The sequence below is a fragment of the Ptiloglossa arizonensis genome, chromosome 4, assembly GCF_051014685.1.
Source record: "Ptiloglossa arizonensis isolate GNS036 chromosome 4, iyPtiAriz1_principal, whole genome shotgun sequence".
Classification (NCBI taxonomy): domain Eukaryota; kingdom Metazoa; phylum Arthropoda; class Insecta; order Hymenoptera; family Colletidae; genus Ptiloglossa; species Ptiloglossa arizonensis.
In genome coordinates, this window is record NC_135051.1 from 10211496 (window position 1) to 10230235 (window position 18740).

General features: G+C 46.5%; 2 protein-coding genes across 3 annotated transcripts in view; one reads left to right on the plus strand and one right to left on the minus strand.

Moving 5' to 3' along the window:
• The window catches only part of Shg (DE-cadherin), a 67369-nt gene extending 57715 nt beyond the window's left edge, over positions 1–9654 (minus strand). Inside the window, exon 1 of the mRNA XM_076309744.1 lies at positions 9191–9654. Coding sequence (XP_076165859.1) covers positions 9191–9284 — 94 coding nt within the window. The 5' untranslated portion in view covers positions 9285–9654. The remainder of the gene's footprint in view (positions 1–9190) is intronic.
• Positions 9655–16381: 6727 nt separating this feature from the next.
• LOC143145426 (uncharacterized) lies at positions 16382–18702 on the plus strand. Of its 2 annotated transcripts, XM_076308796.1 has the most exons (4): positions 16382–16723; positions 16797–16922; positions 17008–17841; positions 18082–18702. In XM_076308796.1, exons 1-4 carry the CDS (start codon positions 16481–16483, stop codon positions 18646–18648), a joined length of 1770 nt encoding a protein of 589 aa, XP_076164911.1. In that variant the 5' UTR covers positions 16382–16480; the 3' UTR covers positions 18649–18702. The 2 variants fall into 2 exon arrangements, with proteins under 2 accessions (XP_076164911.1, XP_076164910.1); XM_076308795.1 differs by having other exon boundaries at positions 17008–18702.
• The last annotated feature ends 38 nt before the right edge of the window (positions 18703–18740 follow it).

Consider the following 18740-nt stretch of genomic DNA (forward strand, 5'->3'; position numbering starts at 1 on the left):
GATCGCCGAAGAAAAACCGTGAACCCGTATCGATGCGACGCGATCTATGGAAAGATTCCTCTTGCCCTTTGACGTTTCTACGCAAAAATCTACGCCGTGCGATTCGATACGAAAATGTATAGCGAATCCTACAAGGAATTCGATACTTTCCAATCCGAACACACAAACGCGCGTACACGTTCACCGACTCGACAAGCGTTAATTGGTTTTACCAGCCGCGATCGAGAACGAATTTTTCACTCAATTTCGAACTCCTCCGCTCGGAGGAAACGCGCGAACGTGGAAATGCGCGAACAGGGTTTGCGAGAGTATACGGAGAGAAGGTCGCGCGTATGCAACAGCAACGGAACAAGTGCGTCCGCGGAGATTGCGTCCCGAGCGAGTTGCATTCTACGGTAACCGCATACCCTGCACAACCGGCTTTTTCACCATCCTCTTCTTCTTTTCTTTACTCCCGTCCCGTACGCAACGCTTACTCGCTCCACTCCACGTTACAAACACACGTCGCGGTGGTTCTCTCGAGAAGAGTACAATCCTTTCTGTTGCCAACGGACACCCTGCGTTCTCATCGTACTCGTACGTATCTATCGCTCTTTCGGGGAGAACAAAATACGATCGAGGAATTTCGGTGTGGCTCGAGACAGAAAACGGAGAAACGAAGAAAGGCAACCGAGAGGAGAGCTCGATTATCGAACCGAGTCGATTTCGACACCGAACGATAAACGACCAGTTCCGTACGTCGAATTCCGAAACGAAGAATTTTCTCCTCGCTCGAGTTGAAACATTTTCCGTTACAAACGTTTTCGGTGGCGAATTCGTTCCTGGAATCGACTTTTTGGACTTGTTTTCGAAGAGAAAACCTCGACGATCCATCGATGGTACTACTTTCGTGAAAATGCAACGACAAAATATACAAGTTTCGCGCCATGGGAGAAACACAAACGGTGACGGGAGTAATTTCGTTGGGGTACCTTTTATCGGGATACAAACGCGATAGAGTCTCGCAGGGATCTTCCGGTTTACAAACTATTGACGACTGTTTTAATCTACCTCTAACTATTTTATATATTTACTCCAACTTTACTACTTATAGATTTAAATCTAAACATTTCGTGTCTCGTCGTATTCCGTATAGGGGGCAGATTGTTGGAAAATCGAAAGTCATTCTTAAAAAATACCAGAAGAAAGAAAAACACCGCTCGAGAGAAAAGTTCCAATCTCTACGTCCGAGGAAATTGCTTTGGCCATTCTACGGTAAACGTAAAAGGACATAGGACATAGGTAAAGATGTAGCTGTAAATCTAATACCTCTTATCGAGGGAAAAACGCAACGTTTTAACGAGGGGTCGCTCTTCCCCTGCGTCGGTTGGTCCTGGCTCACGGAAAATATGCTCCCTGTGTAACCGTCCGAGTACGCCGTATAACGGTGGGAACGCGCGCGTAAGAGGATGGTGAAAGAAAAAAAGAGCCGAGGTTGCCAGTTAAGAAGAAAAGGAGCAACGCGCAAAAAGCGATACGCGGTGTCCCCGGTACCAGGAACGTTCTCGGGAGTACGCGACGCGCGTTAACTTATATTTCTAGTCCCGGTGGCAGTCGTTCTCTCAGCCTCGAGTACTACCACTTGGTCGTACGTACTACAGCCGCGTCACTCGCTGACCTTCCACTTACTTTCGACCGAACTGCGATCCTTCGCGGTACAATATCGCGAAACGAAGCAGTCGCGAGCAGAGTATCGAGACCCAAATCGGAACGTTATCCCTCGGGAAAAAATACATACTCACTTTCGGGACGTCTCGCCCGTAACTTCCGTTGCGATGACTCAAAGGGCTTTAACCCTAGAAAGTCCGAGTCACGAGCCATAACCACAATAAAGACGGGAGGAAGGAGCATGCGCACTCGCGCGCGCGCTCCTGGAACCCACGTACGTTACGCATAATTGTCTACGGAAAACGACACTTGAAGACAAATATTTTACCGTCAATGATTGAGCGCGCGTGCGCGTGCGCGTGCGCGTGTGTAGGTGATACTGCGAACGAAAGAGAATGTGACTCTATTAACGAGCGACAGTTATACACGGGGTGAGTAAATGCTACTTAGCATGGTACCGACTAAACGATCTAGTGTCCCTTTTCCTCCGTAGTCACCCCTAAAAGATCAACCCTCCGAAGCACTTAATTTAAATGAAAAAAAAAAAAAAATGAAGTTTATATCTTTGTTAATTTCTGAGAAAATACTTCACAGATGGGTCACCTTGTAAAACGATACTGTACAAAGTTGAAACAACGTTATCGTATTCCAATCTAATCAGAAGTTGGATATATCGGATGATCGCGCGTTTATCGTGCACTAATATCGAACTATTGAAACGTTTCTCGTATAAATGCTCTATTTCCGGTCGACGAATTACAATTTGGTTCTTTTATTAATCGCGGCGCGACGTGGTAGCCGCTAAATTTCGCCCGAGCGGTGAACGCGTGTTAATGAACGAAACGGTTTGACACGAGCTCGAGGAGGGTGGAAAAGAAAGAGAAAGAGAAAGGAAGTCGAGCAGGAGCAAAGACGGGGGAAGAGAGAGACTAAGAGCGTAAAGATGTGGAAATTCTGCAGAGACAAGCGATATTCACGGTTAGGCAAGACGAGGGGCGTCGAGTGGGCATCATCGAGTACTCGTGCAACGGCGAATCGTTACAGTCGCAGCACCGTTTCGTGCTATTCGCGTTTCCGTCGTACTCGACGATGTCTGGCGAATCAAACGACGTAAAGATCTGGTAATGGGTGTTTACACAGCGACCCCGTCTCTTCTAACGATCGTTTCCACGCGTTCGAGCGGCGCGCGAGATATTTCGAATCGATCGATCGAAAATAAAAAAGACCCTCGCGAGTGGACGATCTGTCGGCCGGTAACAACCGTGTAAATACGAACCGAAATCTCGAATCAATCGAAGCTGCTTTCGACGACTGTTGCGATACCTAAACGATTGTATCGAGATTTAAAGACGACGATCGAGGAATGGCCCATTCCTTCGAAATTAGTCCAACGGAAAGAAAGATCGTTACCTTTCGGGCAGGGAACAAAACTTTACCAGAGGTGAAAATTTCGCGGGAGAGTTTTCCCCAGTAACCGATATATCGACTTTCGAATTTAACGAGCGAGTTAATTTTCATCGTTGCGCATCACGCGTAAGTTCACCATCGGTCGCGTACGTTCTCTGGTTCCTGTTTACAATTTTTGGCCGTTATCGTAACCGAAAACGTCACGTAGCCGCACCGAAAGTAATTCTTCCTAACAGCCCGATCAACTAAACCGCCCAGATAAACCGTTAAAAAGAAATTTCGATAATACAGTTTTTTACGCGTTTCGCGCATATAATTGCACTTCGAACCCGCAACGCGACAAAGAGTTCGAACAAAGCACCCCTATTGCCCCATAAAGAGGTAAAATGTACTTTGTATTTTATTGCTACCGTTGCTAGTTATCTCACGGGGGTATCGACTGTCCAGGGAAATGTATATTCCGGGCTCGCTTGTATTAATTAAAATTAATTTCGTCCTACGTTGCGCGCCGACCACGCGCCATTTTATCTCTTCCCAACGAGAGAAAAAAGAGATCGGAAAATAAAATTTCCACTGACCACCGTTCCGGTAGATCTCGCACGAACTGTTTTTCGTCTTTCTGCAGAGGAGGAGGAGGACGTGATTTTATTTTCGCGGTGGACAACGTTCGCGCGAGAACGTGGTCTGGAAAATCTGCACGCGATTCACATCGCTTGTCGGCGCGTGTCACGAATCGCGTTCATCATAAACGGCTGACAGTCGACGGCCGGGCGATTTCCAAATGCAAATGCAAATGTATTTCGCCTCGCGATTGAACGTCAGCATCACTTTCGAGCGGTCGTTCCTGACGGACGGCCCGCCGGCAGAGTTCTAAACTCGATGACCCCTACTACTGAATCCGACCAATTAGAACGGATTCGGCGATAATACGGGTGACATGAATTACTGCCTCGCGTCGCCTGTTCCCGCCCTTTTCTTCTCGCCACCGCTTCTCTCCTTCATTTTCCACGCTTCTAATCGCCGGAATTAACCGATCGTCAACGAGACGTTCACCGCGATTTTCACCCGCCGCTCGATGCATTATTGTTGCACGACAACGGTATTTGCGCTGAATGTGTACACAAACTTCGAGCAAATTGGTGACCCGAATGTTGGTCGAGATACAAAAATGGTTCTTATACCTAGAGTCCAATATTCACCGAGCTGGCGGAGAGTTAGTTCCACTACTTCCTGGAAACGTTCGCGCCGAGCGAGCCAGAAGCGGAAAAGTAAAATGTCTATGTTTTTTTTTAACTTCGACGGCGTAAAACCGCTTTAATCGGATCCACGAGCTTTCGACGATGAAATCGATATCAAACACGAATGTATTCGGGTGATTTTACATTGATCGAGTAACACGTAATTAACATAGGACCGACGAGAGAGTAAAATAATATACGTATATTGTACAAAATATTATAATATCGTTGACCAAAGTCCATTTGAAAATCGCTTTTATGGAAAACACTATCGTGTATTTAATCCTTTACGGATGAACACTTGGAACGTAAGCATACAAAAAATTAATTTGTCAAGTTTACGAATTCGACTTTAACGGAATCGCTCCGACCAGTTCTCAGTTGCTCTTACCCTTTCGCATTCTCTTCGCCAATATAAATATAACCGAGACTCGAGGGGAGATAAGAGCGATCGAATTTCGTTTACCTGTTCCTCTAGCTGGTAGAGGAGCCCGGATCGGTCGAGTGCTAAAGGAACTCTACCATGTTTCGTTTAAAATCTTTTCAAAATCTTGAGTTTTCCTGAGGGTTGAATTCGGAATTTCGTGTCGCGGTGAAAGTCGTGCTCGTATTTATCGACTCATTTTATCACGAGTTGTACGAGAGGTTGCGCGACGAGCCATACAAGATTGTTGTACGAAAAACCTTTGCCCCAACAGGGCCTCTTCTAAAAAAAAAAAAAAGTATATGGGCAGAGAGTTACTCGACGAATAAGGAATACGGAGAACAAAATCTCCGTCATTCTCGGTGGTTTCGCGCGAAGCAACGTGAACGTATTGCATATAGTGGAGCATGAATCACTCCTGAATCCTTCTCCCCCTCCTTAAATTCGACCCAGCCCGGCACGATCCGTCCCGGTCCAACCCGGTTCCAGGTGCCGAAACGAATACTTTTCTCATCGACACGTTCGTACGACAGAAAGAAATTTTAAGAAAAAATGGAATCGCGTTACCAAAAATTAAAGCAAATATAACACCGAAGATCGAAATCTTCGAATAACCCCTTTTAAATCGATCCAGCTCGGTTTCCGCGTTTTTCGACCATCGCGAGGAGATTAAATTTCCCAAACTCACTCTATTGGACAAACGAACTCGAGCTCGCGCTTACCAACAGCGGTACTAACTCCGGAAAATTTTACGTTTGATTCAATTCAGGGATCGCAGTAAGGTAAGGCAATACCGTCGTGAAACGTGTACCTTTTCGGTTTTATCGCGGATGCGATATCGATACGAGACTTATCGCGAAAGATTACGTCAACCGTCGAGCGATTAGGTTTGATTTCTCCAAAAGAAAACCAGGGAAAAAAAAAAGAAAAGAAAAGAAAATACGGATACAGGGCCTGGCGAGCGCTCGAGGCGAGCCTGCTTGTCTTCCTATGGGTCTATGGCCCGCCCGTGTTCTACGCCAGTGTCTCTCAAAACTTTTGATCACGTGGAAATTCTCGATTTCCTGTCCCATCGACGATCGCTACGTCCAAACTACGATTTCGTCTTATCGTCTCGAACGCATCACGCAACGAAAGACTCTTACCTCTGTCGCGCGCATAACAAAAATTTGCTCGATCCTTTTGGTGTGGCTTCGTTGGCGAAGAGCAAGGAAGGCTGGTTCAAAGGTTCCGTGAAGGGTCGTTAGTTCGGGCCCGTAAACTGAAAGACACTGCGTTCTATACAGGCTGCACCTACAACAAACGGCCGGCGACCCCGGCCGCTCTTTGTCCTCTCGACTTCTCTGCTCGCTCCCTTTCACTTCTTCCTTCTAACCGTCATCCCGCGTCTTTCCTTCGTCGCCCCCCACCCACACACACACAGCGTCTTTATTGTTCCTTGCGCCGAGACACGACCGGTCTTTTCTTCACCGATCACGTTGCTTCTCCTAATTTATTTCCTCCCAACTTCCCATCTACCGATGTTCTCGCACAGAAATCTATTCACTCGTTAGGCTGACTCGAAATCGCGAAACCGAGCTACACGCCGATGGCGCCATTTTGTTTTTCTTTTCCCGCCAAAAGAAATTGCACAATCTACGGAAACATAATTCAAATGGCGAAAATCGCGAGGTACGCATGCGTACTCGTTCACCCTCTTATTTGCATTGCTAACTCTATCTTTATTCCTTTCCACTTGGTCTCGTTCTAAAACCGGACGACTCGAGAAAACTGCAAAGTTTTCAAAAGATAAACCTTTTTATTCGTAGATTTGTTTGGTCGGTACTGGTCGAATTTACCTTTCCCTACGAATATCGCGATGATTCGTTAAAAGACTGATACTCGGGTTTCGCACAATTTTTAAAGAGAATGAAATATTTCTCGAGACAAAGGGGGCGAACACGTCTACCGAGTCGGGAAAATTATAAACGCGTTTCGTGCTCGGCCATAATCTCGATAAACAGTCGTAAAACTGTTTAAATTTACCACAAAGAACGGGCGCACTTGTAAAGGATTGATATTCAGGGATGGATTTTTTGTTACGTAATCTCGACCCAGTTGAATGAGATGTTCCTTTGAAAACAAAATAAAGAAAACGCCGAGTCCACCGAAAGAACCGTTTTTACGCGGACTTCCTCTAGGTGAATAAAGCTCGATAATTGCACAGATGATATTCGGCCCGGAGAGTAAATCCGTGGCCAAACTCCCGGGCATACGTATCGCGTGGAACGTTTTATAAAAGTTTTCCAATTCGAAGTGTACAATATCGGTTTAATTATTACGGACGAACGGTAACGGACGAAAAACGGACTCATCGCGACGCGATGGTGCACGCCGAATGGAATGTACCACCGAGTCGAAGAATAGATGGCGCGCGTTCGAACTACAATTAATGGTCGTCGATGATTGCGATCGACGAAGAAACGGATATCGATATTTTCTATTTCTGCACGATCAAGGGCATTGAATTGTTTTATTTATTTCTCAGCCGCGAAACATGCAAATAAACCGTTGATCGGAGGTTACGGTAAAATCGATACTAGTAAATACGAAAATAAATCGGAAAGCGTCGCGGTTAAAAATACAATGCAGAGAAAACATGGAAGCTCTACCTCTTTTCGACGGTGAGTTTGATCTTCGCAGGGAAGGCAGCATTGCTCGACAAAATTCTCGAACCGAGCTTTGCCGCCTGACATTTTGCATAATCCAGATCGGCTTGTTTACGTCCGTTCACGGTCCAACGTCTTTGAGAATCTCGAGCAGGCGAGGATAAAGCAACGAGAGAAAAAAAAAAGAAAGGGGAAGCCATACTGCATCGCGCGCACGACGCCGCCACCGTTGTTGTAGCTAAAGCTGCATTCTTTCGTGGGAAGGAAAAGAGCAGGAACGACCGGGCGAGAAGGTGGGGGTGATAGAGACGAAAGGGGGATAGGGAGAGGGAGTGAGGGAAAAATCCGAGGAATGTACCAAGAGAGCACTTTGAAATCGGCTGGCAGTGGTTTAAGATTACGCCGAGTAAGGTTCTTCGAAGGCCTCTCGAATCTCCTCAAGCCGAATCCTTATGCGACCAACTCGACAAAATGGAACGCGACCCTGATTGGCTCGATGGAGCCACGTCGAAACGAATCTCGCGTCGATTAATGCTAATAAAAGTAAGGTACGTCTCTTTCGACCTGTCGATCGACATCTCGCACCGGTAACGAGATTCTAATAATCGTAAACGTGCTCGCACGACCGTTGCGATAGGTGCACTATCGTTGTTTCGTTCTTACGATAACATTCGACGGTATTTCCTCGCGCGGAACGAAAAATTGCAACCGTGTAGTAGATCACCGTGGCCCATCACTTATTATTAAAAGTACTTTCGTGCTAGAACCGGCGTGTTTAGTTTCGAGAAAATAACGGGTCGAATTTATTCCGTGTAGACCTATACAGAGTTCTCCGTGGTCACTTAACCTATGCGAACTTCTAAAACGAGTCCAAAGACTCGCTCGTATCGTAGCGCGACGTGCTTTACGTCTCGAGTCTAATAGGCTCATCCGAGGTAAGGAATATAGCGGAGATTAACCGGTAAGACGAAATAACGAAGAATATCGCGCATCGGTGTACATTTCGTGTTTCGTGTTCTCGCGCATAAAAATCGAAAAGTGTATCGTATGTGGAACGGCGTGTTTCCAGCGAGGCTCTGGGCTAGGTGTTCTTCGTAATCCGTTGGACGATCGTCGTTCCCATGAATTTAAAATTTTACGACAGGGGTGTTCCACGAAGGAGGTAAGAACTCGCGACACTAAAAACTAGAGATAGCGCAGAAACATACGAGTAATCTCGCGTATACGAAAATTCCCACGAGTGGAGGCACACCTTTCTACAAAAGTAGCGTACAGTCTATCGCCCCGAGTAACCGTCCCCGGTTTTCTCAGGGTACACATTTCGTATCGCTCGAGCCGATACCTTGCTATCCGATATCTCTCGCCAAGAAAACTAGAGGCGGGCTACTGGTTTTCGATTACGAGAGTGGAAAGAAGACGTCGCGGTTTGCGCGTCCAGTGCACAAACCGACATCATCTTATCACATTCCGAAATTTCGTCGCGAAACGGATGGTTCGGATATTCGAATTGGAAGATTTCGTTCGAGCGTAAAGCGTACAGAGGAGACAATAATATTCGAAAGATTCGAGTCCTCTCGGTAGTTATGAACGAGGCCTAAGGCCCCACTTTGCCCCACCATTATTGTACGGTTGGCCTCGTCGAGCAACGCACTCACAAACGAGCGCGCATGCGCAGCAGGATAAAATGTTATAAACACGCACCGACTTGTCGGCACACAAACGCGTGGGTACGTACACAAACTCGGCCAAACGACGGTGTGGAATACGCGCGTGCAACGAAAGCATTGCGTATTAACCTCTAAAAAAACGTAGGTATTCCGACTCACCGAGAACTCCACAGAGCAGTAGACACGATAATAAAAGAGGCTGGGGCCTCGCCCAGGTCCGTAGGTTGGATTTGCCTGTTCGTTGTCGCGACATGTTTCGTTTCTTCTTTCCTCTGCTTTTTCGCCTTTCCGGCTGGGTGACCGCCGTAGCGTGCACGCTCTCGACTCCGCGTTCCCGTACAGTTTTCTTCGTGTTCACCGATGCAAACTGTTTTCCCCGTAGCGATCACCGAAGTTTCAACAATCGCTAAAGTACATCACCAGCGCACATGGTTCTCACGATCCCTTCTGGCTCCTTCTCTATCCAAGGGAACAAAACACACGTCACACTTGCGCACCTAGACCGACGAGGACATCGACTGGACGGTAAACGGAACACAACACGCGCGAACGCTGTCCCGAAGACCGACGCCGTACAAACGCGCCTACCCGACTGAACGACGAGGACGCGCGATTTGTTCGCAGTACCCTGCCTGCTCGCTGCCTGCCTGCCTGCCTGCCTGCCTGCTTGCTTGCTGCCTGCCTGCCTGTCCTCTTGCTTGCCTGCCCGCCTGCCCCGAATACTCGTACTCTCTCGCTCGCTCTCGTTACCTCCCTCTCCCCGCTACCTTCGACGCGTCGACCTACCGCCAATACCCTCTCCACTCCGCCAACCCCGCGCTGCCAATCCCATCGCCAGCATACAAACAGACCTCTCTCCCCACCACTAACTACTTGTTGATCTTCCCTCAGGAACGGCAGTCGGTCCGTCGAACCTTGCGCTTCTGATACCTTTCCGTTTGTTTCAATTTTCATCAGAATCGCGCACATTGTCACTCGTTTGCCCCAAAATTCGACGTACGATAAATACTGCAACTTTGAGTCTTCTCCGATGAAAATGCTACGAACCGGGAGTTCCGTTAACACGGGATTCTCGTTGCAAGGCAATGCGCGCACGTTGAAACGAATCTTACTATCTTTTTTAATAGAATGAAATTCGAATCGGACGATCTTCGGAATCGCAGTATAGACGGTTGCACGCTCGATGATCCGTAAGATGCGTTTTATCGTTACGGTTGCCGGAGAGAACGTGGACATTTTCCCGAAAGGTGGAGCGCTAATAACTCGTAGACCCGAATGGTACGGTGTCGTATCCAGTGCACGTTTATGGCTCGGAAATTACCGTAATTATAGTGATTTCCACGTGAATTAGTGCCTCCCTTATTCCGTTCGTTGTTCTTTAGCCTCTGTCCCGCGAGTTTTTCGCCTCTCTTTTTATCCCTCTTCTCGTCTGTTTCTTTTTTTCCTTTATCTTTTTGTACCGCATTAGCCAGAGTAGCACGCAGCCGTGCGGACCAGACGATCGACCACAAGATTCCTCGGAAATTACAATTTCCAGTGTCTTCTTGGATTCTCGTGTTCCATTCCCCGACACGTAAACGCCGATGAGGAGTACAAATTAACGCGTGTTGCTCCAACTAAAAGTATCTTCCCAAATATGTAGAGGAGCGATTCAGCCGGTCGTGACCATCCTGACGTCGAGTTACGTAATTGACCTCTGCATCGGTTTCAAGACCTACGAGGCTCCCGATCCTACGACACTCGCCTCAGAGTTAGTTTAATTGAATTCCACGAGGTCCAAAATCAAACTCATTAAAATAGTAGAGCTCCGTAGAGCTCCGTAGAGCTCCAGAGAAAGAGAGTAGAGGATAGTAAAAGAGAAATGGCTGTCCACCGTCGAACAGAGTACGCAGTATGTCTCGAGGAAAGAACATGACCGTCGTTGACTAAATTTACGGAGAAAAAGACTTGCCACTGATCGATCAAGGAATACTTTTCGCAGATGTCGTACGTATACAGATATTCACCTCTTGGTCGCAGTTTCAGCGAATCCAAGAGTACGCGCACATGTTTATTCAACGTATTACGTTCTGGCGAGGTTTCGGAGACGGTAAAGAAGAGAAGGAAGAATAGACAGAGCTTCAGGGAAGATCCGTGCTTTTAAATTGAATCCGTATCTCGAACTCGGTACCTTTGCGCCCCGAGATTCACGGGTTCGCTATAAAACACGGGGAATCGTTCGAAGTTTGTAAACGTCGGCAATATGTACCCGGAGGTGGAGAGCGGCGAGCGGAGATCGGCGAGCGGAGATCGGCGAGCGGAGAGCGGAGAGCGGAGAGCGGAGTTGAAGGCGCGAAGAAGGAATTTGCGAATATAGTTTGAAACTATTTTTCAATCGTGATTCTCGGTCAGGAGTTCGAAGTACCGCGGTTTCCCGCTCGAAGTGGCGTCGAGCGGAGAAGTTGGTCGAGGAAGCCTCACCTCGGGGTACCCGAGTACATACCACCGGTACGTATTCGTGAAAGAGTGAACGTGTCGTGGAGCAGCTCCTCTTCCGTCGTATTCTTGGCGGAAATTCTCTCGTTAAGGAATGCAGCCGCGTCATCGGCAACTCCCAGCGTGGGGTTAGCGCGATGCATGAATCATTTATTCGGTGCTACCGGGTCCGAGCGTTTCGCAATTTTCTTACTTCTCTCCGGTTGACCGTGCGGCGTTGAAAACGATACGAACGCGCAACGTTTAAGCCGTCTTCGAATCGTGGAACTTTGATTTTTCCAAATTGTTACGTTCTATTCGTGTTTCGATAACACGGAAGCAAATATTTTCTCAAGAAAATTGGTGAAAATTGAGGCCAGTGCGCAAAAGAATAAAAGAACCCACCGATCGAGGTTTCCACGATCGAAAATTAAAGAATAAGGTAGACGGATTTCTATCCTAGCGAGCGTAGAGGTTTCACTTTGGAACGGGTTGGGTCCGAAAGGCTCAATTTGAAATATTTTTACTTAACCGAACACGGGGTATTCTTTCGCGTAGCGTGTAACACGGTCTACGGGGAAATAAAATAGAAACGGAAATTAAAAGTACGCGATGCGTTAAAATTAAACGCGGCGGGTTTATAAGAGGTCGCAGAAGGGTTAATCGGTACGGATTCGGCCATCGCGGAGATATCGAACGAAAAGGTTTCGAAAAAAAGATCGCTCTGGAAAGAAAAATTCGATTTTTCCAAACTTGTACGAGAGAAGATCCCGTTTACCGATCCTCCCGTGACTATTGATGTCACCGTTGGGACGAAGGATACGCGAGGATAGGCCCTCTGCCGTGTTACCGTGGACACCGTAGACAACACCGTAGACACTGTAGACACTGTAGACACTGTAGACACCGTAGACTGAGACAGGAATCAATATCACCGAGATCGAATCAACGGACAAGGAACCAGCCCTCACCGGTGCACCCGATCGAAAGAAATAATTCACGGGTGAATATTAAGTGGGCCCGAGTCGAAGCTACCGATAATGGGCCACACCTATTCACGTGGCGCGATAAGGCGTAAACCACGGGAGGATTCGCGATCGATTCCCGGTTGAAAGGAATTAAACCGAGGGTACAGAGGGTACCGGGGCTTCTCATAAATTTCCAGTCGGCGCTTTATGATTTCTCGACCGATGCTCGCCAAGTGGCCAATCCTTTCTACGGAAACGGTTTGCAAGGGCGCGTAAAAGCGAGGGGCGTCTCCGTTCGGAAACGTGCCAGAAAACAAGGGACCGTACGCGAACTCGTTGCAAATTTCCCATCCAAGTGGAAAGCGTACACGTTAAAAAAATGTTCCACCGTGGTCGGTTCGACCCTCCGTGCGTGAATCGAACGTGCGATTCTTTATCACGACGAACTCCTTGCGAGTATCGAATCGCGAAATGTGCTTACGGACGATTCGATTTCGTCCGTTAAATTAGGTTCGATACCGGTCACCGGACCTATTTTCATTTGCATACGGAAGCCGCAACGTGACCATCGAACTGCGCGCGAGCATTATTCGCCGCGGCACGATTCACCGTACCGGTTCGCTCGTGTCTGCCGTTTCGAAAATGACCAAAAACAATGAACAATACGAAAACTGAGCGAAAAACAAACGGAGGAAAAATAAAGGCGCAGGTTTGAAATTGAATTTACAGGAAGGGAAGGGAGCTGCCAGCAACGGTTCGATCTTCCACGAAAGTGTAAGCGGACGACTTGTTCTGGCAATTCCGATCGTTTTCCGCCTAAACGGCAAACGTTGCGTACGGAATACATACGCAAGCGGAGTTCATCGACCTGCGAGCCCATTATCGCTCGTATTCCCAAAGGACATTGTCCATACTTCCACCCCACCCCACTCCACCCCTCATTTTCTCGAAAAGCTATTTTCCGCGTCACCATGGTGCGTTAGAAACGAGGCGATTACTATTAAGCACGCTCGTTTAGCTAGCGATAATTAGTATTTAACCATTGGCATTCGAGTAGGTCTAGGACGGGCAATTGCGCGTTTCTATTTAATTCCTGGAAAGCTCCAATCGAATCGATTCGATTCGCATCGTGGCTGACCTTTTCCGGTTAGACCCAAACACGCTACAAATCGCTGAAATTTTACTACCATCCTCTTAAATGTTTCCGCTATCCGGAATATTTCAATCCATCGGGAGGAAAATTGGTTCGATTTACCCGGTATTTGGATCGATTTTGATTCAAAGAACTCGACCGATCGTCCGTCTGTAAAATTATTAAAAAGACGAAGCGAAAAAGCGAGAGATTTTAATATCTGTAAGTGGATGATTCATCGCGATGCGTGCAGCGTTCGTTTGCAACGCTCGAGTCGTACCGTCCCTACTCCGTCCCTGCGGTATTTCCTTCTCTCTCGTTCTCCCCGTCTTTCGAGGACCTCGAGGACGGAGACAATTCCTAGAATCGCCGCTACCTGCCGCACGATCGTTTCGATCGCCTTAAATCGAAGAGAATTCTGTACCAAGGTTCGAACGTTCGAACCGTTTTCGCGAACCGAAGGCAACAGTATCGAGTGAATCCGGACATCGGGAGCGGCCCGCGGACTCATCCGCGATCACGATTCGTAATTCGGGTGTTTCCGGATATTTTCGTGGTTAACGCGTTCGTTAGATTCGGTAAGCAGCCGTATCGCCTAATTTGCGTCGGCGCGGTGCCTTCGAGTTTCGTCGGTGAAAAAATTGAAGCGCGCAGGCCCGTGTCGGGAGTAACAGTTAACGCTCTCGTCCCAATAACTCGTTACGCAGCCAGTGCCTCGTTTATCATTGCGAATCGACCGTACTTGAAAACGACCATACTCGTGAATAAAATCGCAAAGTGCAACGTTGTACAATTTCTTTGATCGTAGGCCTTTGATCGACGGATGGTCCAGCCGATCGCGTACGCGCGTTTTCACGGCGTTGCCGCTCATTCGATCGGTTGTATTTCATCAACCGGGTTACTATTTACCGAATTTCTATTACGCCGATGGTAGTTGATTAAATCGCGTATTTCATTAACGGGAACGACGGTATTAATGTACGGTGGATCGAAATTATCGAAAGGTGGCAGGCGAACAGGCGAGGACCGGAGATAATCCAACGCACATTATCGAAACATTGCCTCTACGATTCAGGGTCCTGGTTAAAGAATTGCGTACGAACGGCCGGTGATGCCTCTGTATAGCCTATTTAGCGTAGAATTTGTAACAATGTCTACCGAAAGGTTAAAATAATAGCGCGATCGAGTAGTCTCCCCGGCGAGAAGACCCCGTTTACGTTTACGTTTACGTGTATGTGTACGTGTACGTATGTATCTCTTTTCTCGGTGGACCTCGCTACCGCGTTCCGACCAATCTTTCCAACCTTCGTCCCCCAAAATTAGAATTTTTTGTTTCGTTAACAGTTGATCTTTCGTCGTCTATATATAACGCGCTACCGTTCTGTCGTTGTCAACGTTAACTATTAGAAAATAATCTATGTAAATAACAATCGTTGTTCGGCGATACAAGTTGACGAAAGTTTTCGGCCCTTAGAGATTCCTTTGAATCACGATATTTATAAATTGTAACAATTACGAATTTATATCGGACGCAACGATTAAAATAATTATTACCAATATCTACGATCTATTGTATATTTATTTGCAAGTTAAATAGTATAAATCAATACAACCGAATGATAGCAGGAGCTAGTGGTGGAAAAACGGAATTATTTCTCGACAAACTTGGGCGTTTCACCGTTGGGGGCAGCACCTCACGGACGAGATCCAGCTAGTCCAAAGTGCTGGAAAATACTTTTTCCGTTTGTACAAAGAAAAATTATTTAATTCGTTTCGCATAGGACGAAGAATTTCTTGGGTCACTTCAAATTCGTCGCTGTTGGGGTTTCGATAGGATTCTCTCGTCGCAATCAATAGGATCGAGGTTAAACAAAAATCATGCAAAACCAAAAGTAGCTACGTACACCGTTGTCGCCACGGTGGAGAAAAGCCCAAGTTTGTCGAAAAATAATTCTAATTTCTGTCATTGGATACCGCGACCGTGCGGTTACACCTTTGGGCAACATCTCGCGCTAGAAAACGAAATTATTTCTCGACAAGCTTGGGCGTTTCACCGTTGGGAGCAGCACCTCACTGACCTGTCTAAAATGGTCGAAAACACTTATCCCGTATAAACTTTCAATTATCGAAACGATATTGTATCCTGCGCATCGTGAACGTATACCGAGGTATACTCCTACGTATACCGAGGTCGTATCCACCTACAATTGTCATAAATAGAATGCAGTGCTATCAATTTCTTCCGTAACGATTAGCATTGTGGGCTGTGGTAATCGTCTCGATACGTTTCGGACAGGCTGAAGCGCGTCCGTGAGGTGCTGCTCCCAACGGTGAAATGCCCAAGTTTGTCGAGAAATAATTCCGTTTTTTACCGCGAGATGTCGCCTACATGCAGAACTGGAAAGTTAACGGTTTCAATTGACAGAGAGCAGAATTATTTCTCTACAAACTTGGGCTTTTCTCCGCTATGGCGAGTACGGTGTACGTAGCCACTTTTGGTTTTATATGATTTTTGTTTAACCTCGATCCTATTGATTGCGACGAGAGAAACCTATCGAAACCCCAACAGCGACGAATTTGAAGTGACTCAAGAAATTCTTCGTCCGATGCGAAACGAATTAAATAATTTTTCTTTGTATAAATGGAAAAAGTATTTTCCAGCACTTTGGACAGGCTCGAAGCTCGTCCGTGAGGTGCTGCCCCCAACGGTGAAACGTCCAAGTTTCTCGAGAAATAATTCCGGTTTCTACCGCGAGATGTCGCCTAAATGCAGAACTGGAAGGTTTACGGTTTCAATTGACAGAGAGCAGAATTATTTCTCTACAAACTTGACTTTTTCTCCACTGTAACCACAGGATTGTACACAGCCGTTTTTCCATATTGCGATGGAAAACAATGTGTATTGGAATAAAAACTTCTAAATGGCTGGACAGTATTATAACCTACAAATCGCAAGGGTATCTAGTTGATTACCGACGCGCTACAATGTTTATCGTCACGAAAGAAATTGACAGTGAAAATATCAGTAAATTATGCCGTACGTGCTTAAGAGAGGATGGCGATAAAATGGTTTGTTTGTTCGTGGGACCGGCGGGTTCCTCTCTTGCTGCCAAGTTGCGGTCTCTCTCGTGTCTAGAAGTAATAAATACTTTCGTTTAGTTCACGGTATACTTGGCAGGACGATACACACTCGAATTGCGTTTTTCACTAGGTTTGGCAAGGCGACGGTTTACCAGAGAAAATGTGCGACCGATGCGTAACCAGAGCGGAATCTGCTCTCCTCTACAGGGAGCAATGTCGTGCAGCGGACAGAGCATTGAGACAAGCCGCTTTAAAGGTAATACCGTTGAATTTGTACGATATTAAACTTTGAAGGTAAACCGAGAGAATACAGAGTATCGTAACTTAGGTCGATTTCGTAGGTATCGGGTCTAACGTCATACGCCGCAGTCTCTGGATGTAAATTGTATCAGCAGAATCAAGGATTCGTCCCACTTCAAAACTCGCACAAAACATTGAAGTGCATAGAATGCGGCGCTCTATTTACGAGTTATCAAGAACTTTGCGCTCACAGCAGATTACATTTACCTTTTATTCAAGAGAACGTACCACCCGTACAACACATGCACATCGTCGAATCTCAAAATCCATATCTGAACTTTAATTTCAGCCACTTGAGCTCAAATTTGGCCAGCGATGGTGCTCAAAACTCCCAATTGTCCCCTTCGATCAGATCGAATACGATGCAAACGATAGCAATAAACGGGGAAAATTCTATACGAGCTGCCTGCGCTTTGCATTGTTCTTTGTGCAATCGTACCTTTACCGATAGGACGCAACTGATGAGTCACAATATTGCTCATAGCACGGAAAACCTAGACATGTCTTGCGAGAACGAGAACATCGATATCTGCGAGAATTCGAATCAAATTCCCCAAAATTTAAGCTACGAAAGGTCTATCAACTCCGTCGATAACTCTATACAAAATTTATCGTATCAGAGATCGACGACGAATGATAACAATGAAATACAGAACTTGAGTTTTCCCGTGAATATAAATCTGGAGGAAGTCCCGAACGGTAGACCCCAGCGTTTGCAAAATGCTGCGATCCACTCGGATAACGACATACTCGATGCACGCGGTTTAAGGTTTACGAAGGACCTCGAGCGTTCGGACAGCAGGGAAACTATCGACGGATACCAATTGTGCCCCCCGAATCTCAATTACAAGGGGCAAATCGAAGAGGAAAGCCCGGTAAGTGTAAATTCGAAAAAATTCAAGTGCGAAGTGTGCTCGAAATTATTCTCTCAAAGATCGAAATTACTGACGCATCGGTTGTCGCACTTCGGTCAACAACCGTTTAAGTGTCAGAACTGTGAGAAAGCGTACTCGTCCAAGAGTAAATTGAACGCGCACGTGCGACTCCATACGAAAACTAACGTACACCGTTGCAAAATATGCGAGAAAATATTCGCTTATCCATCCTACCTGCAGGAGCATCTAAAGAGCCACAAACAGGATACCGACGATCCTAGAAGCGATGAGAACAAAAATCTCGAATGTGTAAACTGCAAGAAACGATTTCGACTGCTGAAAAGCCTGAGAGCCCACGAGAGACTCCACACTGGAAAAGATTTGGTGCAGTGCGAGATATGCGACAAAAGGTTCAGCCAAAGTTACAATCTAAAGATTCATCTGCGAACGCACAAGACGACGAGATCGCACAAGTGCGAATATTGCAACAAGTGCTTCGTTCAAAAAGGGAATCTCGTGGAACATTTGAGGATCCACACAAAAGTGAAACCCTTCGAGTGTAAAACGTGTGGGAAACGGTTCTCGCAGTCCAGCCATCTGAAGAACCACAATGCATCGCACGTCTCTCTCAGACAACATCAGTGTCGGCTGTGCGGTAAACGGTTCAAATTAGCGAATCATTTAAAGAGACATTTGACTCTGCATACCGGTGCCAAAGCGTACAAATGTCATCAATGCAATCAGCTGTTCTCTCAAGCGTTTAGTCTGACAAGGCATTTAAAGAGACACGAGTCGCATGTAGAGTAGTTTGCGTAAATTTTATAATTATTTGTCAATTAAAAATACATTTTACAACCATGATTCTGTACGGGATTCTCTTTTCTCTTTTCTTTTCTTCT

What these genes read in the sequence shown, in the direction of transcription:
- LOC143145426 (XM_076308795.1), top strand. Translation starts at nt 16,481, where the DNA reads ATGTGTATTGGAATAAAAACTTCTAAATGGCTGGACAGTATTATAACC. An exon ending in GGTCTCTCTCGTGTCTAGAA is followed by an intron (nt 16,724 to 16,796) that starts GTAATAAATACT and finishes GTTTTTCACTAG; the next exon opens with GTTTGGCAAGGCGACGGTTT. An exon ending in TGAGACAAGCCGCTTTAAAG is followed by an intron (nt 16,923 to 17,007) that starts GTAATACCGTTG and finishes TCGATTTCGTAG; the next exon opens with GTATCGGGTCTAACGTCATA.